Here is a 19,997-nt window from a genome sequence, read left to right on the forward strand (position 1 = left end):
TGGTTTATTCATTTTGTGACCTTTTGGAGAGGCCCTACCTTTGGATTGGGAACCACTCAACTAAAATGTATATAAAGTAGTTGAAACTAGCACCACCCATACCAACTATTAAAATCATGCTTACAAATTGATGCATCAGTATTAACTATCTAATAATGTATAATATACTAATATAAGTTGTATTATATTGGTTACAGGGGTAATTTACATGCAGAAGCTTTTACTTTTGATTTATAAGTTCATGTTGCTGTACTTCTGCACTTTTACTCAGTTGTAAATGTGGGACTTTTACTTTCAATGTAGCATTTTCCCATTAATCTAGTACTTTTACTTAAGTTAAGGAACTGGATACTTCTTCTCCATCACCGATAATATCACTGCATTTTGTTTTTATCAAAGTATGGATGCATCAAATGCAAAATATGCTATACAGCCTATTTCAGGTGAAGTAAGGCTAGCCTTGCAATTAAGGAAAGACAAGATTTTAACATGTACTTAAAAAGGCAATTACATGTTTTTTTCAACACATTTTTTTATTATCATCTGAATGTTAAACCCATTTAGTGTTCTGTGTACAATGAAACAAATGCAAAATACCAACAATCTACTTCTAATTAACAAACAAGATGAGACATTTGTGACTTACAGTTGTTATCAAATGATCTTAACAAAGCATATTATTTCCTTGAATTCTCAGATGCACAATTCAGGTAATGGGGAAAAAACATTTATTTTTTTATTTGTGTGTGTTAGTGTTTGGGAAGGACAAAACAGCTTGGTTCAAGATTGAATAATTAAGGCTGTTTATTACAAACATAATATTCATGTTTAATCTTTTCTTCTTTTTTTTTTAAAGATTTTTTTTGCTTTTATTGCCTTTATTGATATGACAGATTAAGACAGGAAAGTGTGAGAGAGTTTGGGAATGACATGCAGCAAAGGGCCGCAGGTCAGAACTGAACCCGTGGCCGCTGCGACAAGGACTGAGGCGCACATTCAAACATGTGAGCTAACCAGGCCCCATGTTTAATCATTTTAAACAGAAATATATATAAACCTTTTGAACACATGGCAGCCCTTTCCATAGACTTTTAGATATTAAAAACTTAAAAAATAAATAATAATAATAATAAATAATTTCACAATTAAACCGTTCACATGATGGTTTAACTGTAAGACACTGGATATAATGTAAAATGACCTAAAATTCATGAGAAATGTGAAAAAAGAAGTGTGTGGCAAAGGTTGACTCTCAACATAGGGAGCTGATCTCGCCCTTGCTGCAGCCCCACTTGCAGCAGGCATTAGACAGGCCCACCACCACGTCCCGGCCCTTGCGGTCAGCCTTGCGTAGGACTTCCAGGATTTCGTCACTGATGAAAGAACGTGCCGGCCTGCTAAACACTCCCTCATGGTCGTTCCTACTTGTGAAGCTTAGATCACTTTTGCTTTGGAGGAGACTCTCTACCACAGGATGGTGACTCAAGCCCTCCAAAGACTCCTCCTGGCGGGAGCTGAATGGGTCCTCTGAAACATCTGCAGCAGTAAAATGGGCAAATGAAAAATCTGAGTACACTCGTGCTTTTCTCATACACTCACAGAATAAATAATAATTTGTCCCTGTCCATTATCTGTAATATCATACAACATAATGTCAATTGCTAAAGATGACATGATGGAGGGAGTGAGTGTCAGGGAAAATGCAAACCTACAGGATGTAGGATGTAACATAAAATGAAGTTCTTTCAGTGTCAAAGGCTCAAGTAAGTGGTTCAATATAATACATCAAATGACAATGTAAATGAGAATTATAGCTCTCTGATTCCAGCATTGATTGTCAATACTGTAAACACTGACTGAACCAAGTATACCAAACAGCATGATTGTTCAATACATTTTGGTGGTGGTATTTTCTATATGCACTTTAAAATAACACATGATTTTCTTCTCCCTCCATTGAAGTTATCACTGCCTTATTTGCACAATTGCACACAATCACAAATAAGAAGGTAAGAACAGAAACTTCATCATGGACATACAATTATTTCATAGAGATCCAGAGAAATCATAAGTTGATGTCATACAATGAATGGACTTGTTTGAGTCACCAGACGAAACCCTAACAGTGATTGAGACAAGGCCAGTCATGGTGAAGATGTAGCGCCCTCAGCCTCTTACCTGAACTCCTGAGTGACCGCCTCCATCGTGAGCCTCCGCAGGTGAAGATAACTGCCCGAATGAACTCCCGGCCACATAGCTTTACCCCATATGTTGGGCTGTCCATGGGCTGAACCCCAGCCACTAGCAGACACGCCACCAGTACCACAGCTTTCCACATAGTAGCCCAAGGAAATAAAGCAAAACAAAAATGGTTAAAATGACAGAATATTCTTTGGTTTGAGCAGCACTTCGCTTTCTGTCTCCCTGTTTGTAAGAGTTATGACTTTCTAGCTGACCCAGGCGTGGTTTATAAAGGGGTTTGGAATCCTGCAAGGGAGCCCTACATACTGCGTATGCAGGCCTTCTCCGGAAGAACAACAGATTCAAAAGAGAGATACAGTCCTCAGAGACCTTTATGGAGACAAAAAGCGGACCAAAGGTGGCATAATTAACGAATATGTCAGAGGCCCCAGTGATCGAATTGTGTTTCAGCATGAGAAGCACTTTTGTCACCGTTAATGTTCCTCAATATTATGACTTCATCAGATCCCACTTACATTTAATATGTAAATTATTCCATAATCATGGGTCATGTAGTGGATTTGAATATGCGGAGCATATTGACAATGTCAAGAAATGGCAAAAAGTATGAGAATATATGACATAAAAAAAACTTTTATAGCATACTGGTTAATTACAACTCTTTATCCATATATAGGTTTATCATAGGGCATGGCATTAGAAGATTTCAATGTTCTTTGATGTATTGGCACTATACATTGCTAAATCACTAGATATCATGGTCTCTTGTCCCCTATAGACAAACAAATAAACAAATCAAAGCAAGAAAATGAGCATGACAAATTATCATAATTGAAAAATGAATCTTCAAGTTGGCAGCTGACACCAGTGAATAGTATAGGGATACTCAACACAGAGCAACGTCTAAGTCCTAAAAGAAGAGGTGCATTGTAAAGGTAATTTCTTTCAAAAATAAAAAAGACATGGTGAACTGACATTGCCTGAACACAGGAAATTTCAGACCTAGTTACTTATGTTACCATAAATTCCCTTGATAAGATTTAACATTTGCTGACACCAGGGATATATTTAAGACATTGTGACCAATATCACAATTATTAACATCAGTTCTGCCATTTCTATTCCACACAAGACCCTGCATAACTTATATCTATCATTTTCCTCTGCTCTTGAAAATTATTTATTCTGTAATCTCTTTGCCAAAAGGTGAACGGGGAGGACTGAGACAGGACCAGTGACATTTTCAAAGGCATAGATAACATAGAAGTCTAAGTTGAGTCTGGCAAAAAATAAAACATTTTTATCGGTGTATCCACATAGTCAAAGGTCGCTCGTTTAGGAAATTACAATGAAAATAATGAATTTGTAATTAATGTGATGATAACAAGCAAACAGAATGGCATTTTAGGAGGGTATCAACCCTGACATCCATTGTCAACAAAAGTGACTGAAAATGCAATGGCCCATACTTTTTATTAATGTGTGGTTTATAAAAAATGCACACATATATGTATGAAATATGGTCCTACATACTATATGATTTGATTCACGGGGTAATTTTGAAATTATTTACAAATTACTTTTGTGTCTCAGTACACAGCAGCTTTCATATGTTCTGTTGTATGGTCGCTGCATAAAAAAAGTGACAACTCAACTGGATATCTTCAGCAAGCAATTGCTTACTAGGCTGTTTTCACGTTTTCATTACCGACATGCAGTTATGTTACAACAGAAATACATGGAATCAGAAGTAGCCTATTGTGTTTTTGTGGTATAATGTTATACAAAAGTGGAAGTGGTGACAGGTACGTAAGAGTCAGAAGTGAAAGAAAATTTGCTTCTTTGCAATACTGGTACTCAAGCTAGAATAGATCAAGTAAGTGTGTCCAACATATTTGTAAAATAAATAAATAAATAAAAAAGGCATAAAAGACAAAGTCTTAGCCTAGTTGAACAAAAACAGTGACTAGATTCAAAATTACCGTTTATTATTTGTCAGATAAGTCAAACTGGTAGACCTTGAGGGAACTCACTGAATGAGCTTGGTTTCAATGTAATCAGATTAACTAGACAGATGTATCATGAATCACCAAAGACACTGTTTTAAGATTCCTATATGACACTATCAAATCAATAACTGCAGAATGTTGACAAGCACTAAGAAGAACCTATTACTATATAGCACCACCTTAGTTGTAAAAAAAAAAAAAAAAAAGTATGCCTATGATACATGGATGTATAAGAGAACGTTATGATAGACAGGGATGTTCCACAAATGGGCGTGGAAGTCGTTGTAGTGGACATTTGCTGTTCTGTGGCTTTAAGACAATTTGGCAATACTCAGCCAATCAGAGCGACGAAGGGGGTGGGAAAGGAGCGGGTGGGTAGCAACAGTTGCCCTGGTGAGGACGAAGCGCCATAGCCACGGTAGCCCTGGCGACAAGAACCCAGCAACGAGAATCAACAACAACAACTGAATCCGCCATAAAAATAAAAGAAGACATTTACCGGTGGGAAATACACACGTGGATACAGAGGTGAAGCTCTTTACACATAGGACATATTTTATGTCCAATAATGCTTCAACTGAATTGTGCTATTGCTTTTCCCCCTTGTTGTTTCAGTAGCCATAACAGTCAACTGCCTCCTAGTGTTAGCTGAGGTTAGCCTGCAAGCTAGCCGTCGTAATGATAACCAGCCGAGTCCGTTTCTTGAATGGGGTAGCTAGCTAGTTTCTGCCCGCTACTCCTTCGAGTGACACTGAATTGTGCCTGCCATGACGACGCAGCCACAGATGCATACTCAAGCAGGCCGTTGTTATGGCGATGTCAAATGCAAAAGGTACAAAATGGCGGTTGTTGTAGAGACCAGTAGCTAGCTTGCTGCCCGTGGTACCTTGCTAAATAACTAGCTAGCATCAGTGCTGTCACGACAAGCTTGTGCTCGCATCTGCTTACAGTTAACGGAACGCGTTACAAGTAACGTTAACGTAAACACGTCTTCCTTTTTTTTAACGATGTACGCGCATTCTGTGGCGGTTTGAGACATTATGTTTTTTCAGCAGCCGACACAAAACCAAGTCCCTGAGTACATGGCGCTAACTACCCAAAAGGGAGATCAAATTAGGATAGTCAAGTTAAATATGTAAGTACATAGACAGTTTTTGGTTTAGTGTTGACGCAGGGGCAGAATTGGATCAGTAACTTGCAACTGAAATATCGTCCTCGATCATGTAAAGTTGAGAGCTAAAAGGCAGGTGGCGGACATTTAACATCTGAGGGGTGTGGCGATCAAAGGCGTTTTGCAGGTGCTTTGCAGGTCCGAGTTCACTTTAACGTGTTTCTTCACTCATTTGCTATATGAGCAACTTTATAGACTTGTAATAAGGTTTCTTGTTGCCAATTGACAATTAACGTTAACGTCAGGATTAAAACCCCTCATTTGGGTTTGAAAACACAGATGTACCCTTTTATCTGTGCTATGTGCGTATAGTCCAACAACGATGGCACGAGCTTTATAAGTTGGTATCCAGGATATTTTATCCAAATATGTCACAAATTAAGGACACTGTGTACCGTTACGTATAATCCCCTCATAATCGGTGTGACATAAAGCATTTAGGGCAATGTGGTAAGGGATTTTCCCAACTGCAACTGAAGTGAACTACCATAGAATGTGTGATCACATTACAGGTAATGAGACACCGAAATGCTTGTTCCCGTCAGTGCTCCTCCCCCACATCTACACATCAGCTGCACCACCAACAGGTCAGCTACAGCTAGAGGTACTAAAATAGTGGGGAAGAGATAGATAGAGATCCTGCAACAAACATCACTTTGCCTCATGTTCAAGCCCCCTGTCATTTTACAAGTTGTACTCCCTACTCCAAAATATTAATAATTTACTCTGTACTACTAGTTAAACATTTTAAAAGTAACATAGAAGCTGTGATTCATTACATTCTGTTCTGCTCCATAATCCAAAAGTCGGGAATTGTATCCATCTTACCTTCAAAACTCTGACTAGATCTCTATACCCTGCCTCGCCTCTATCTGAATGATTGTACAGTGGCTTGAAAGTCCAAATGACATTGGGCTGTTAGAACCTTAGCAAATAGAACCTGGAAATAAACAATTCCAGCTGGATTCATCCTGTAGCTCATCCTGGAGCATTCAGAGCATCCCTTATATATTCAACAAATGCGTAACTAGTCACTTGTTTCTTTTTCCTAGGGGGATTCCCAGCTCTTGTAATGGCCACCTCAGGCTACGTAGGTGAGATACAGCCAGCAGCCCAACCCCAGGGGGCTGGTGTTAGTGTCACACCGGGGCAACCTGATGCCAGTTCTACCCCTGCAACTGCCCCTCAGTTTCTGGCTGAGATTCAGACTGCTGTGGCCACACCCACTGTTGTCACATCCACAGTCCAAACTACTCCCACCGATCAAGTCACCACCATCACCACTCCCAAGCCTGCAGATGGTAGTTTATCCCATTCCACAGCACAGACCCAGGCTCCTCAGACGCAGTATGTGACTGCAGAAATCCAGGGCTCCCCCACGCAGTCTGGAAATGCTCAAAGCACTCCTCAGTACATTGTTGTTACAGTCACAGGTAAGGGCTGAACTTCACATACCGTTATGCCATTGGCGCTAATGTAGACCAGGCCAGTTAAGGGCAGAAGCAGCGATTTACTTAATCCATCCATATTTTAGTGGTTACGCCTCTTAAAATTGTTAAGATACCTCAATGTTTATGGATTGTAATTGTAGAAAGAAGATATACTTTCACATGTTCAAATAAACACTTTAGTTGCCTTGCTACATAATTCCTTGTTCTGGGTTTGTTGTTTAGTGACTATCTATCATGACTAAGTTTGAGCCTTGCCCGAATGGGGGAAGGGATGTGTGGTGCACTTACAAAATGGCACAAACAACTTCATGACAGTAAAATGTCACCAACTTTGTCCTTCAGAGGGCTCCCTTCACTCAAGTGACAGTGTGTCGGACTCTAGTCCCCCTCCAGCTGTGGTGCAAACAGGAGTTCCCACACAGGTTGTTCAGCAGGTTCAGACGGCTCAACAGGTAAAATATGCACACACAAACACAACATGAAATTAATGTTTCCTTGAATCTTAAAACTATAGAGTATATTTTTTATCTGCAGAGGTCTGTTGTGCAGGCCACCTCTCAGATAGCCAAGACTGAGCCAGGCACTCAGCTCAGTGTCACCAGTCTACAGCCTGTTCATATCAGCCAGGAGGTAAGTCAAAAACACACACAGTAACACAGTTAATCATTGGTGGTGAAATATGACGTCGGATAATCACGTGTACTGTCACTGACCAACACAAATTTGTGGAATACAAACAAACTGACACCTCATCATAGCTTCCATCACAAATGGTGATCACATTTAACATCCAAAACTTTCCAACTTCCTCACATTATGACTTAGTATTAGTTGACTAATCACATCTTTGGTCGAACCTGCCTCTGCCGGCTTCCAGTTCCTCCAAAGCACCGAGGTGGCAGCGTTAGTCAGGGATAACAATCTAGAAGAATGCCAGCTACAACATGAGATAGGACAGCCAGAGTGCCAGGCCTGGGCATCAGCAGACTACAAAAGGGAATGCTGCTGCAAGCCTCTCTACCTCCCATTGGACTTCCTTCAGTATTACCAATCACTGTACCTGCTGTCTGTGCAAGAGAAAGAGATAGGAGCCCACCCTGCAGTCACAAGCTCAGGCCCTGATAAGCCACCACTGCAGGCTACAACTACTACTTTCCAAGTAGGTCAGGGAAACAAGGGTGACTGCTGCTATATAGTTAAGGGAACAGAGAATCTGTCTGTAGCTAAGAAATGTACTGTATATAAGTTATGATTGCAAAAGAATGTAAACATTAAATGTGAGATGATACAGTTGATCCGGTATCACAAGGCGGGGAAGGATTTATTGGATGTTTGTGTGTGCTCACTCCTTAGGTCCAGCAGCAGCTCACACCAGTGCCAGTGCAACATGTGTATACCAATCAAGTGCAGTATGTGGAAGGAGGAGAGACCAACTACACCACCAGCACAATGTTAGAATAAAACAGTGTCCATCATTTTCTAACACATGTCCAGACAGAACTTTTTCCCTTTTTACAGTTTATTGTCTACCAGTTTTCTTTGTTTCTAACATATTTTCATGTCCTTCATCCAGCCGTTCCAGCGCCTTTCCTTACACTGACACACCCTTGTACACCCAGACCACAGCTGCCCAGTATTATGAAGGTCAGCCAACTTCAGGCTCATCCACTCCTGGCACACCTCTAACCGTCTCTGTGACTGCTGGCACAACAGGGGGTGTGTCCATGTTTGTTGCCCAGCCCACCAGTGCAGCAGGGGGAGGGGCCACAGTGGTGACCACAGGTGGCACCACCAATGGGGCAGGTGAAGGGGCAGGCACCAACGGTGGCGCAGCAGGCAGCTATGTGATCCAGGGGGGTTACATGCTAGGCAGCAGCGGAGGGGCAGCTGGCAACAGTCAGAACTACTCACACACAGCCCGCGCCTCCCCAGCCACTGTGAGTATTACAGAGGGCGAGGAGAGTAGCGTGCCGTCGGCAGACAAGAAGGTATGCAGAGGCGCCAAGCGCAGGAATTTCTTCCCCGTTTTGTTTTCATCCACACAACCCTTTGGTGGCGCACACTGATGATGTCATAGTTTTGTCCAGTGGAAAACACAATTAAAAATCTGGAGATTCTTATAAGGGTCAGAAAATGTTAGCTTTGGGTGATATATGCTTTGAGTATTGATCACAACAAAACTTGTTGTTGCATACAGTATTTTTAACTGTGGTTTCCTCCTAAAAAAACAAAACCATGGCCTCACCATTTTCATTTCATTGCCGTGCATGTGACGAGGGGCATTTTTAATTGAAATGCCCCAACACTATATTGTTCATCCCAAATTCATCCTACTGAACCCTATATGGTAATGGTAACCAACCTGTTTGGCGAACATCCCATCAGTATTTCAGGTCATTTATTCATTGCATACCAAAGTTGTATGCCACGGCACGCAAACAAATGTATTTGTGTTTTCATTATCAAATGGTCAACAGACTGTAAATGTGAGCCAATTTGTTTGTATAATTCATTGATTAGAAAATTGTGTGCGCATGTATTGTATATTAACTAAAACATGTGGGTAATGTGTTTGCAAGTAAGCCTGCCTATTTTTGTGTTCACATATGTTGAGGTGTGTTTTTCTGTGTGTTTTCCTTGTATCTATTGGCTTTGCTAATTGCACCAGCTGTTTGTTTTTTTATTGCCTGCGTGTCAGGTACAGTGGTTGCTGGACAACTATGAGACAGCTGAAGGAGTGAGTTTGCCACGTTCTACCCTCTACTGCCACTATTTGCTGCACTGCCAGGAGCAGAAACTAGAGCCTGTTAATGCTGCCTCTTTCGGGAAACTCATTAGATCTGTGTTCATGGGGCTACGCACACGACGCCTGGGCACACGGTAAGACAGGTCATCAGACACCCAAACTCAGGTATAGAAGACGTGTGCACAAATACACAACCCATTAATACCCCTTTCATACCTGACATGACAGGGTTGTATATATTGACACCATTACTAATATGCAGATTTTTTTTAAATGTATTTTTATGTATATAAAATGTTAGATATCAACATGACATCAGAGAGTAAGACTTCACCCACATTCTCCCTACCACAATGATGCACGTCAGCATAGACACCCTCTTTATACACACTTTATGATCCATATAGATATAAATCTCAATTAGTGGAACACCCAAACAAAGTTTCCTACTGGACAACAATGGAGATTTTTCTAGGAAAATCTATAAAGCTCTTTAGAGCATTGCAAAATGTTCGCCTGGTGTAGGAAGAAATGTGGGTAGAGATGAAGACAGACAGCGTGTGTGTGGGCGAGTGAGTAGTTTGATGAAGGAGGGGAGAGTAAGCAAGTGAGATTGACTTTTTAGAAATGTTTGGTAACATGGGTTTATTTAAATGATACCATATGTTGGTTATTATATTTTATGGAATTAAATATATGTATTTTTAACTCGGTCTGTATTCAGACAATGTGCAGTATGTAGCTTTGGGGGAGTTACCAAAGGTTTATAAAGACAACATAAACCCTCCGCTCTCACATCTACTTGTTTTTTCCTCTATAGATTTACTATACATATTTTACCTGTTCTTGACAGGGGTAATTCTAAATACCACTATTACGGGCTGAGGATCAAGGCAGGCTCCTCTCTTCTCCGTCTGATGGAAGACCAGCAACATCTGGCCATGAGGCAACAGCCCTTCTCACAGAAACAGAGGTGCACACATAAACATCCTTACACACATTCACACATCTGTTGTCTATCATTACACCTATGTAACAATTTCTCTTAAATCTCTATTTTCAGTTTTTTTCCATCTGAATTTATTTCCTTGGAACAGTTGTTTAACTGACTTTTATTTTCCCTCTGTCTCTCACATTATACAGTATATGTTACCGGTATTTTAAATCCTATTCCAGACATATGCTATATGTGACAATGTTCAATTTGTTATTCATAATTTTTGTGTGGATGTGAATTTTTCCTCTACGTTATCTTATGCGCTTTATCCCTGTCGCATCAGGTTGAAGCCTGTGCATAAAGTAGAGGGAATGACCAATGGCACAGCAGCAACAGCAGGAGCAGGCCAACAGCAGGGCTCAGGGCAGGTGGACATCAGCACCCAGGTTCAGCAGTACCAGCAGTTCCTTGGTGAGTTTAGTAAACAGTGAACAATTAATTATTAAGTATTAAAGTGATGGTTAAGGATTTGCCTAAAAGAAGAATTATGAGTCTGATGGTATTATTTTGAAAATACACTATACATACAACATATAATGTTAATTAATTAATAATGCATATTAATGTCAAAAAACCTCATAAAGTGACATTTTCATGCCATGGGACCTTTTAATGTGATCCAGTATATCTTGTGTTTTAGATGCCTCACGCGCTCTCCCAGAGTTTCCAGACATCGACCTCCAAGGAAAGTCTCTGCCAGAGGGAATTGAGGTGGAGCACATAAAGAGCTTTCAGCTGCTGTACAGAGAACACTGTGAGGTAACTGAATGAAAGTACATCAGATAACTGGCGGGCGCCCATTAAATATTTATCGAGTTCCCTTTCTTAGTTGTTAATGGGACAGTGGAAGACTACTTTAAATTAAAGTACCCACTGTAACTTATAGGGTAGGACAGAACTTACTGACAAATGAAAAGACATGTTGTTGAGCTGAGGGGAAGATGGGTCCAAAAGTACTCAGCCAATATTGGAAAGTAATGTCCTTCAATAAATAATGTCGTTGTTTTCCTCACTTTATGTCCGTCTAATTGATCTTGTAATAATCTGTATATGCTCAGTTGTTTATTATCAGTCACTGATGTATAAGATGTTCTCTCCGTGTTCTGTCAGGCCATACTAGATGTGATGGTCAACCTGCAGTTCACCCTGGTGGAAACTCTGTGGAAGACCTTCTGGAGGTTCAGTCAGAGTCAGGCTGGAGATGCTACGTTGGCTGTGTGAGTGGTCAAGACTCTAAGAAGATTTTTTTCTATTGCAGTAGCAGCACCATTTTATAAAGAATGCAGATAATTATAACTGGCATGTTTGTGTGTTGGCAGTCATGACGAGTCAGAAAAGCGCCTCCCGAAGTCCTGCCTGGTGTTGCTGTGCAAGTATGATCCGGTGCTGCGCTGGAGCCGGGACTGTGACAACAGTCTGTACCAGGGCCTGGTGGAGATCCTCATCCCTGATGTCCTCAGGCCCATCCCCAGTAAGGCTCTACAAGAAGTATGATTATGCAGTAAAACGTTAATACTGTCAAATACAGTATGGCGCAGAGAGTGATATGCACATAAAAAAAATGGCAATAATAATAACAATATTTTTACCTCAAAAGTGACTTTTTTAGAATTTGCCCATTTATTATACACTCTAATCTCAGTAATGACAGACATAATTAAGGTTGCCAGTAAAACATATTTGTCCATACCTACAGTATATGCCTAAACAGAGCTATTCTTTAACTTCAGTGCCAACTTTGAACTATTTAGAATAAACCTTTGAGAGAACATAGGTCAGCACGATATTTTACATATACAAACAATTCCACATTTCTGTGAGATTTGTCTGTTTTTGGTTGAAACATTTGGACTAATGGACTGGCTCTGTAGTTGTAGAACACAAAGTTTTTCCTTATTGCATGCCAACTGCTCCGCTGTGGAAACTGACTTACTAGTGTTTAGATTTATTTCTTTCGGTTTGAATTTTAGTCAGACTTTGAATTTAATTACTTTGAACACAGCTTGGTAAATCCTGCAGCACTGCTGCCACATACATTTTCCCCACCCTAGGTCTTGAACATATATATTGGAAATGTTGTTATGCATATAATGTACATGGCCAACTCCAGCAGAAACATAGGTATTCCACAATCCTTTCTCCTGGTACATTCTCAGGGAGTAAGAAAATGAAAACATACTCTGAATTGACCAGTATTAACTCCTGTTGCCCCCAGGTGCCTTAACTCAAGCCATCCGCAACTTTGCCAAGAGCCTGGAGAGCTGGCTGACCAATGCCATGATGAACATCCCAGAGGAAATGGTCCGCATCAAGGTACACTCTCCTTGGATTAGCTTGCATTTGGTAGAACAACGTGTTTTCTGAGCCATGGAGCAAGCTTTTTAGGCTTGCAGGATCAACCATTACATACTCATACTTTTTTTTTTTTTTTTTTTTTTTTTGGTGATCAAATGTTTTTTATTTTGTCAAAGGAGAGCAAGGAATTTACATCCAGTACACATGTAATATAGGGGATATACAACATTTAGAGACATTTTACCCAACTCTCCCTTCAAAAACCCTCCTGGTGGGGAACATTACAGTATCATATCTGGCCAGCTGTGGCTCAGGTGGTAGAGCGGTCGCCTACCAAATCGGAATGTTGGTGGTTTGATCCCTGGCCCTGCAGTCCCATGTCGAAGTGTCCTTGGGCAAGACACTGAACCCCGAATTGCTCTCGATGCTGCGCCAAATGTGTGTGAATGTATATCTGATGAGCAGGTGGCACCTCATACGGCAGCCTCGGCCACAGTGTGTGAATGTGTGTGAATGGTGAATGGTTCTTGTACTGTGTAAAATCACTTTGAGTAGTATAAATACAGACCATTTACATCACATTTACTTTCATCAAACAGAGACAGAAGACAGAAAAACATCCTCCTTTCAGTAGTTCACCATAAGTGGCATCCAAAATCCATTTGGTAGAGATAGAGATATTAGTATTTTTATTTGTATGCCTTTATGTAAACTTCATCCTTCTCTCCTTATGGTCTCCCAGGTAACATCAGCCAATGCATTTGCCCAGACGCTGCGTCGCTACACCAGTCTGAACCACCTCGCCCAGGCAGCCCGCGCTGTCCTCCAGAACACGGCCCAGATCAACCAGATGCTCTCCGACCTCAACCGCGTCGACTTTGCTAACGTCCAGGTTGGTTTAGTCTCTGAAGTGTGCGCTGGCAGCATTCATGTCACCTCACATGAATTTCAGTGTTGGTGGTTTAATCTTGCATATGTTTTAGTGTTGTGCATTATGCAACAGTTTCTGCTGTAGCTTGTGGGTTTTGATGAGGTTTCATGTAAGTTAATTATTCACTCAATGCGTCAATTCTGCAACTTTCCTACAGAGGAAATGTAAAAACTTATGTCAGAAGCTCCTTGTCTTCCTCCTTCCTCCAGTGAGTGAAGAGCACTTGGTTAGATACAGAATTTAGTGTCTTGCTTTAAGACAGTTTGGCAAAGAATGTATTCCTCCACAGAAGGACTTTAACCTTAAGTCTTCTGTAGGAGGATAGGATAGTCTGCCTAAATTTTAGATTACCCTGCTGCCCTGTACCGGTACAATGCCAGGTGTGACTGCCTCTTACTGACACATTAGCCTTAGACTTAGACTTCTTTTTATTAATCCCTTTGGGATGACTCCCGCAAGGAAATTACATTTCCAGCAGCGGATTTTAGCATCTTACAAAACACTCTTTAAATAGAAAAAAGATGGACAAAATACATTATAAGAATAACAATAAACTTTTAGCTAAATATTTTTAACAGTTTACATTTCCCCCATCCTGTCTACCCTTTGCAGGAGCAGGCTTCATGGGTGTGCCGGTGTGAAGACCGTGTTGTTCAGCGGCTGGAGCAGGATTTCAAGCTGACCCTCCAGCAGCAGAACTCCCTCGAGCAGTGGGCTGCGTGGCTAGATGGTGTAGTCTCCCAGGTCCTAAAGCCCTACCAGCAGAGCCCTGCCTTCCCGAAGGCCGCCAAGCTCTTCCTACTCAAGTGGTCCTTTTACAGGTGCGATGAGAGACCTTTTCATTTCCACTTTGTTGTCTTTGTCGATGCTTTTAGATTTAGCTAAAAGCTTTTGTTACACAGTAAATAAGTACATGTTATGCTCTTACAGTCACCAACAGTGAATCATGATGTGTGAATGTACAGTTGTGCATTGTGCGCTGCGTTGATGAATATGTCAATTCACTGTTGGATAAAACAGGCAGCAGGATTCGCTCTCTATTAATGTTAATGAATATTGACACTGTGAGATGTGGTGTCTCTTTCTCTCTCTAAAAGTTGAGAGATCAAAATTGAGTTGACTCATGCTTTGAACTTTGTCAGAGTATACCACTGAAAAGTATTTCCTATTTGCGGTTAAGAAGAAGAAGTTACCAATGGCTTAACTCCCCCATCTCTGCTTTCCAGTTCCATGGTGATCAGGGACCTGACTCTGAGGAGTGCAGCCAGTTTTGGTTCCTTTCACCTGATCCGCCTGCTGTACGATGAGTACATGTACTACCTGATAGAGCACAGAGTGGCCCAGGCTAAAGGAGAGACCCCCATTGCTGTCATGGGAGAGGTACCAAAGCACACAGACATAAATGAACTAAATAATATCAGCCATATTTAAAGGACTAACACATTCCCCTTTTGCCATTAGTTTGCCAGTTTAGGCCGGGGTCTGAACCAGCTGGATCCCGACAAAGGTAATTTGCCTAAGGACTGTGTTTCTATCGTATCTCAGACTAACTATAGTTATGTTTCAAGCATTGTTCATTACTTCCTTATTTACCCTTGTCCGTCGCAGAAGAGGAAGAGGAAGAGGAGGAGGAGAGTGATGAGGAAGGTCAAGAGCTGTCCCTCCCCTCAGACGGGGCCGTGCTAGGAGACGAGTCTCTGGAGCCTCCTGCCAAGCTGGCCAGAATGGACCAGAGAGTCCTCTTCACAACCGGATCAGCTGACAACTAACCACAGTAACACTATCAGACCAGTGGGTTGATTATATTGATTATGCACACACACACACACACACACACATACGCACACACACACACACACACGCACACACACACAGAGATGTACAAAGAACACTAATTTATACACTCAACACATGTATATAGATCTGATAAAAGTGTGTGCACACTCTTGCGGCATACTGTAACAGCCCTATTTGTTTACACACACACACACACACACACACACACACACACACACACACACACACACACACACACACACACACACACACACAAAACATTCAGTACTGCTGTTGCCTGGATGGCACAACCACCTGTTGGCACCATTGCAATAGGATGTGGCTTCAAATCCCAGAGAGAAACACAGAGCATTTAACCCTTAGTTGTATTTATTTGTAAAAATGAACTAAAGCCAGGCATTTTTCTCTCTCATTGCATTGCAACCTGTAGCCTCGCTGTCTCCTTGCTGAGAAACTCACCGTAGATCCTCCTAGAATTGCCACTGCCATGTTAATGTGGTCTTGAAAATGCTGTTGTGTGTGTGTGTGTGTGTGTGTGTGTGTGTGTGTGTGTGTGTGTGTGTGTGTGTGTGTGTGTGTGTGTGTGTGGGTAAGTGTGGGTAAGTGTGTGTAAGTGTGTGTAAAAGTAACTTCTAAAGGAGGGTGCAAAGTGAACCTTCAACAGTTAATATCTAAATTTCGTTGTTACTAATTCATTCAATGCAGTTGGAAGCTGTGTCCTTCAGAAGGGAAGAGAGACGGCAAGCGGTTTGGATTTTTGGGTGGGTTTGTCTCGTTTGTTTGTGTGTTTTCCACTTGAGCACTAGGGTCACACCACTCTGCTGTTACTTTTGGAGGCTGACTGAACATGCTTTTCCATACACACGTGTGCGTACATGTGTGTGTCTGGCTACGTGGCTATGAGTCATGCCAAGTGTTGACTGTGTTGACTGTTTCCTCTGTAGATATTTTTTAAGACGTTCAGGTTTTGATTTGGGAGACGTGTGTAGATTTCCTGTTTGATTTTATTCTCCTGTATAGAAATGTTCTTGTGTTCTTGGAGTGCCTGTCGCAGTTGCTACACACACACACACACACACACACACACACACACACACACACACACACACACACACACACACACACGTAAAGAAAAAGCTATGGCTGTGGATTTGGGGCTCTCATTAGTTGCTGCAAAAATCCCTCTCTCTTTTATTTAACATCTGATTCCATGAGAGAGGTACTGTATGTGTCATATTTTTATGTTCAAAGTGCTTCATTCCTGTCCATTCAATCCTCTGTGGCCTAATTTTCCTTTGACATACAGTATCATTTTCCCGCCTTATTTCAATATACTTTTCCATATGTGTGCCAAACCCGTTTGATCCCATTGTTTTTAAATTCTCTTTCTATGTTTTAAGGAGGACAGTGCCTGAGTAAGAACGGGGATATACTTATATTCTACTGTATATTTATCCACTATTTCTAATTTTGTTGTCACTAAGTGAACCTCTTGTGCAGTGTATGGTGCTGTGTTGTCACACATTGTAAGCAACCTTTGTATGCATTATTGATTTGTGATTGTACGTTCAGTTATCAATCCTCTATCATATCTTATGACTTTTCCACAAACAGGCTAAGGCCCTGCCTCTTTGCACATATTGACTATTGTCTTTAAATCGCTGACATTATCTGAAATGTTCTTCATTTTCTTAGAAGTCTTTGGTGTGTGTTTTTTATTGGTGGGGTGCAGGTGTCAGATTTTGTGCAATCATCTCGTACTACTCTCTGTGGTGAGAGTTGAGATTGCTCTTTCTGCACAGTCCTCCACCGACACAAATCTCCCTCCACTGTGCTTTCATCTCACTGCATTTCCGCCCTCCTGCCAATGGCTTTGTTTTGCTTCAAACATCCATATTCTTAAACACTGTTTGTCAAGATTGGTTGTTATAAACATGTCATTTTTGGATTTTTGAATACAATGTCTTTAAATAGCTGCAATGCTCATGTTTTCAACAGGCATTGCCAGCCTCAAACCAGCACATCATCCTTTATATGAAGTCTAATGCTACCACAGCTCAGTACATATCACTCCAGTCTTTTAATGATCTACAGCATATAGAATGGCCATTGTTTACCCAGTAAGAAAAATGTTTAGTTCATTTTTATAGTTCATTGTTTCTTATGTACAAAACAAATTTGAGGAAAAAAAGTTGTTCCGTGGCAGTGTTTTATTGAATTTGGTCTGCTATAAGTATGACTGTGCCTTTGGAGGTGGTAGAATGCAATTCAGATGTTTTTAATTTTAAAAATATAAATTAAAGAATTTTTAAAATTGCACTCTTGTAGATTTATTTCCCTCCAAGTTAAGCAAAAGTGTCAGTTATGAACAGTTACAGTCAGACGTCTTAGTACATCAGTATTTATAATCTCACTTTTTTTTTTAAAGATTATCTTTTTGGGCATTTTTAGGCCCTTATTGACAGGACAGCTGAAGAAACAAAAGGGGAGAAAGATGGGAGGGGGGGTGTGACATGCAGCAAAGGGCCGCGGGTCGGAGCCGAACCCGGGCCCGCTGCGCCAAGGAGCAAACCTCCACATATGGGAGCCCGCTCTACCAACAGAGCAGAAATACAGGTAAAAGTTAATTTGATCGAATCAAGAGTATGGAATTTAAAAGTATCTAGTAACTTTTAATGACTAGTGTAAAACCACAGAATAGTACGTCATGGCAGTATGTCTAATGTGTTAAGGCACAAATAGGTTTTGGGTCAAATTACGAATCCACATACAGATGACTGGGGAAAAAAAAAACAACGTATAGTGTTTGAATAAGGTGTTGGGCCAATATGAGCACCCAGACCAAATTAGACTCACAGGATCATCCTCACAGATTTTTGATTCAGTTATACGTTTCAAAATCATCATCATCTTTTAAAAATGTCATTAACCGGATTTAGTCTGATTGATCTAAAGAAGACGAATAGTGACATCTGGTGGTGATTTCTCAACTGTGCTTTTGTTATTTCTGGTGACAGTGGGCTTTATGTACATGGTGTTTGTAAAAGAACATGAAGACAACAAAATGTTCAACACACATTTTAAAGTAACTGACATTTGCCCCATTTTAATTCAGAGTATTGCTGCTGGTGGTGGTCATCTATTAACAATATCAACACTGCTGCCAAAGGCAGGCTTACAGCTGCCATTCAGAATACAAGATTCATACCTGATACATCTGTTAATCAAAACCAACAGCCTTTTTATATATATATATATATATATATATATATATATATATATATATATATATATATATATATATATATATATATATATATATATATATATATATATATATATATATATATATATATATATATATATATATATATATATATATATATATATATATATATATATATACACATATATATATATAAAAAGGCTGTTGGTTTTGATTAACAGATGTATCACTTGCAACCTTGAGATAATAACAGCATGGTTTAAATGTGTGGTGAATGTAACCTAGTCCCCAGTGTAGAAGAACCTGCAGCTGTATGAACTACAGAGGGTGACAGAACCTCCACATGAAAGTCACTACAAACATGACAAAGACAGATACGCAGTTGCCGCAAAGTAAATGCCCACGAACAGCATGGGTTTGATCTAACAATCCGTTTTTAAGTTTTCCAAACAATATAAGATAACAACTAGTTCACACCAAGTTAATCACATTTTTAAAAAGCATCTTTTCCTGTCTCCTGAATGGACATTCAAATAAGGTGCTTGAAAAGCAGATGGGCGTGTGACAACAATGAAAAATAAATTGAGGAACGAAGAAAAGTCTTAAATCATGGCAGCATAAACCAAACATATTGCTTTATGTAGTGATCCTCACACTGGTAGTCTTGCATTGCCAGACCTATCTCCACAGCGCTGCGGAGTAAGGTCTGGCTCCTCCACACATACATTCCTGGATAGGAGAAAAAAAAACGCTTTGGGTTGTTTGCAATTCTTTAAACCAATCACAATCGTCTTGGGCGGCCCTAAGTTCCAGTCACAAAGAAGGTGGATCTCGGGAAGGAACTTGTTTTAGTGGCACATTTGCACCCCGGAAAAAACAAAAACAAGCCACATACAATATTAAAGCAACACTATGTAACTTTTAGCCCTACAGGTTGTTTCATTGGAACTACAGCTGCAGCTAAAAGTTACATAGTGTTGCTTTAAATGAAGTTAACTGTTAACACAATACAGTAATGTGAGCCATTTAAATTAGCTGGATACATTGCTCTTACCAGTGCAGTGTTTATTTTGTCCATAGCAAATCCCCGCCAATCAGTCCCAAAACGTCCCAGTTAGATAGTAAATGCCGTAAACATATTCTTTGTAAATCTTTACAATCGTTCCCCAAAA

At 40.4% G+C, this 19,997-nt stretch overlaps 2 protein-coding genes across 9 annotated transcripts; one reads left to right on the forward strand and one right to left on the reverse strand.

Annotated features, from left to right (window-relative positions):
* Positions 1 to 1,252: 1,252 nt before the first annotated feature.
* Positions 1,253 to 2,338, reverse strand: rln3a (relaxin 3a). The gene is made up of 2 exons (XM_028600530.1): positions 2,179 to 2,338; positions 1,253 to 1,536 (listed from the first exon to the last, which is right to left on the reverse strand). Exons 1-2 carry the CDS (start codon positions 2,336 to 2,338, stop codon positions 1,253 to 1,255), a joined length of 444 nt encoding a protein of 147 aa, XP_028456331.1.
* A 2,269-nt stretch (positions 2,339 to 4,607) lies between these two features.
* rfx1a (regulatory factor X, 1a (influences HLA class II expression)) lies at positions 4,608 to 15,820 on the forward strand. 8 transcript variants are annotated; one of them, XM_028600079.1, is made up of 19 exons: positions 4,608 to 4,739; positions 6,435 to 6,815; positions 7,176 to 7,285; positions 7,368 to 7,463; positions 7,711 to 7,992; positions 8,187 to 8,284; positions 8,407 to 8,821; positions 9,532 to 9,713; positions 10,433 to 10,552; positions 10,860 to 10,987; positions 11,217 to 11,335; positions 11,687 to 11,793; positions 11,896 to 12,047; positions 12,792 to 12,889; positions 13,614 to 13,763; positions 14,415 to 14,623; positions 15,029 to 15,182; positions 15,264 to 15,309; positions 15,411 to 15,820. In XM_028600079.1, exons 2-19 carry the CDS (start codon positions 6,455 to 6,457, stop codon positions 15,569 to 15,571), a joined length of 2,988 nt encoding a protein of 995 aa, XP_028455880.1. In that variant the 5' UTR covers positions 4,608 to 4,739; positions 6,435 to 6,454; the 3' UTR covers positions 15,572 to 15,820. The 8 variants fall into 8 exon arrangements, with proteins under 8 accessions (XP_028455880.1, XP_028455878.1, XP_028455879.1 ...); XM_028600077.1 differs by lacking the exon at positions 4,608 to 4,739 and adding an exon at positions 4,942 to 5,043; XM_028600078.1 differs by lacking the exon at positions 4,608 to 4,739 and adding an exon at positions 4,942 to 5,043 and having other exon boundaries at positions 9,538 to 9,713.
* Positions 15,821 to 19,997: the final 4,177 nt, after the last annotated feature.

Source organism: Perca flavescens, chromosome 15 (assembly GCF_004354835.1).
Source record: "Perca flavescens isolate YP-PL-M2 chromosome 15, PFLA_1.0, whole genome shotgun sequence".
Classification (NCBI taxonomy): Eukaryota; Metazoa; Chordata; class Actinopteri; order Perciformes; family Percidae; genus Perca; species Perca flavescens.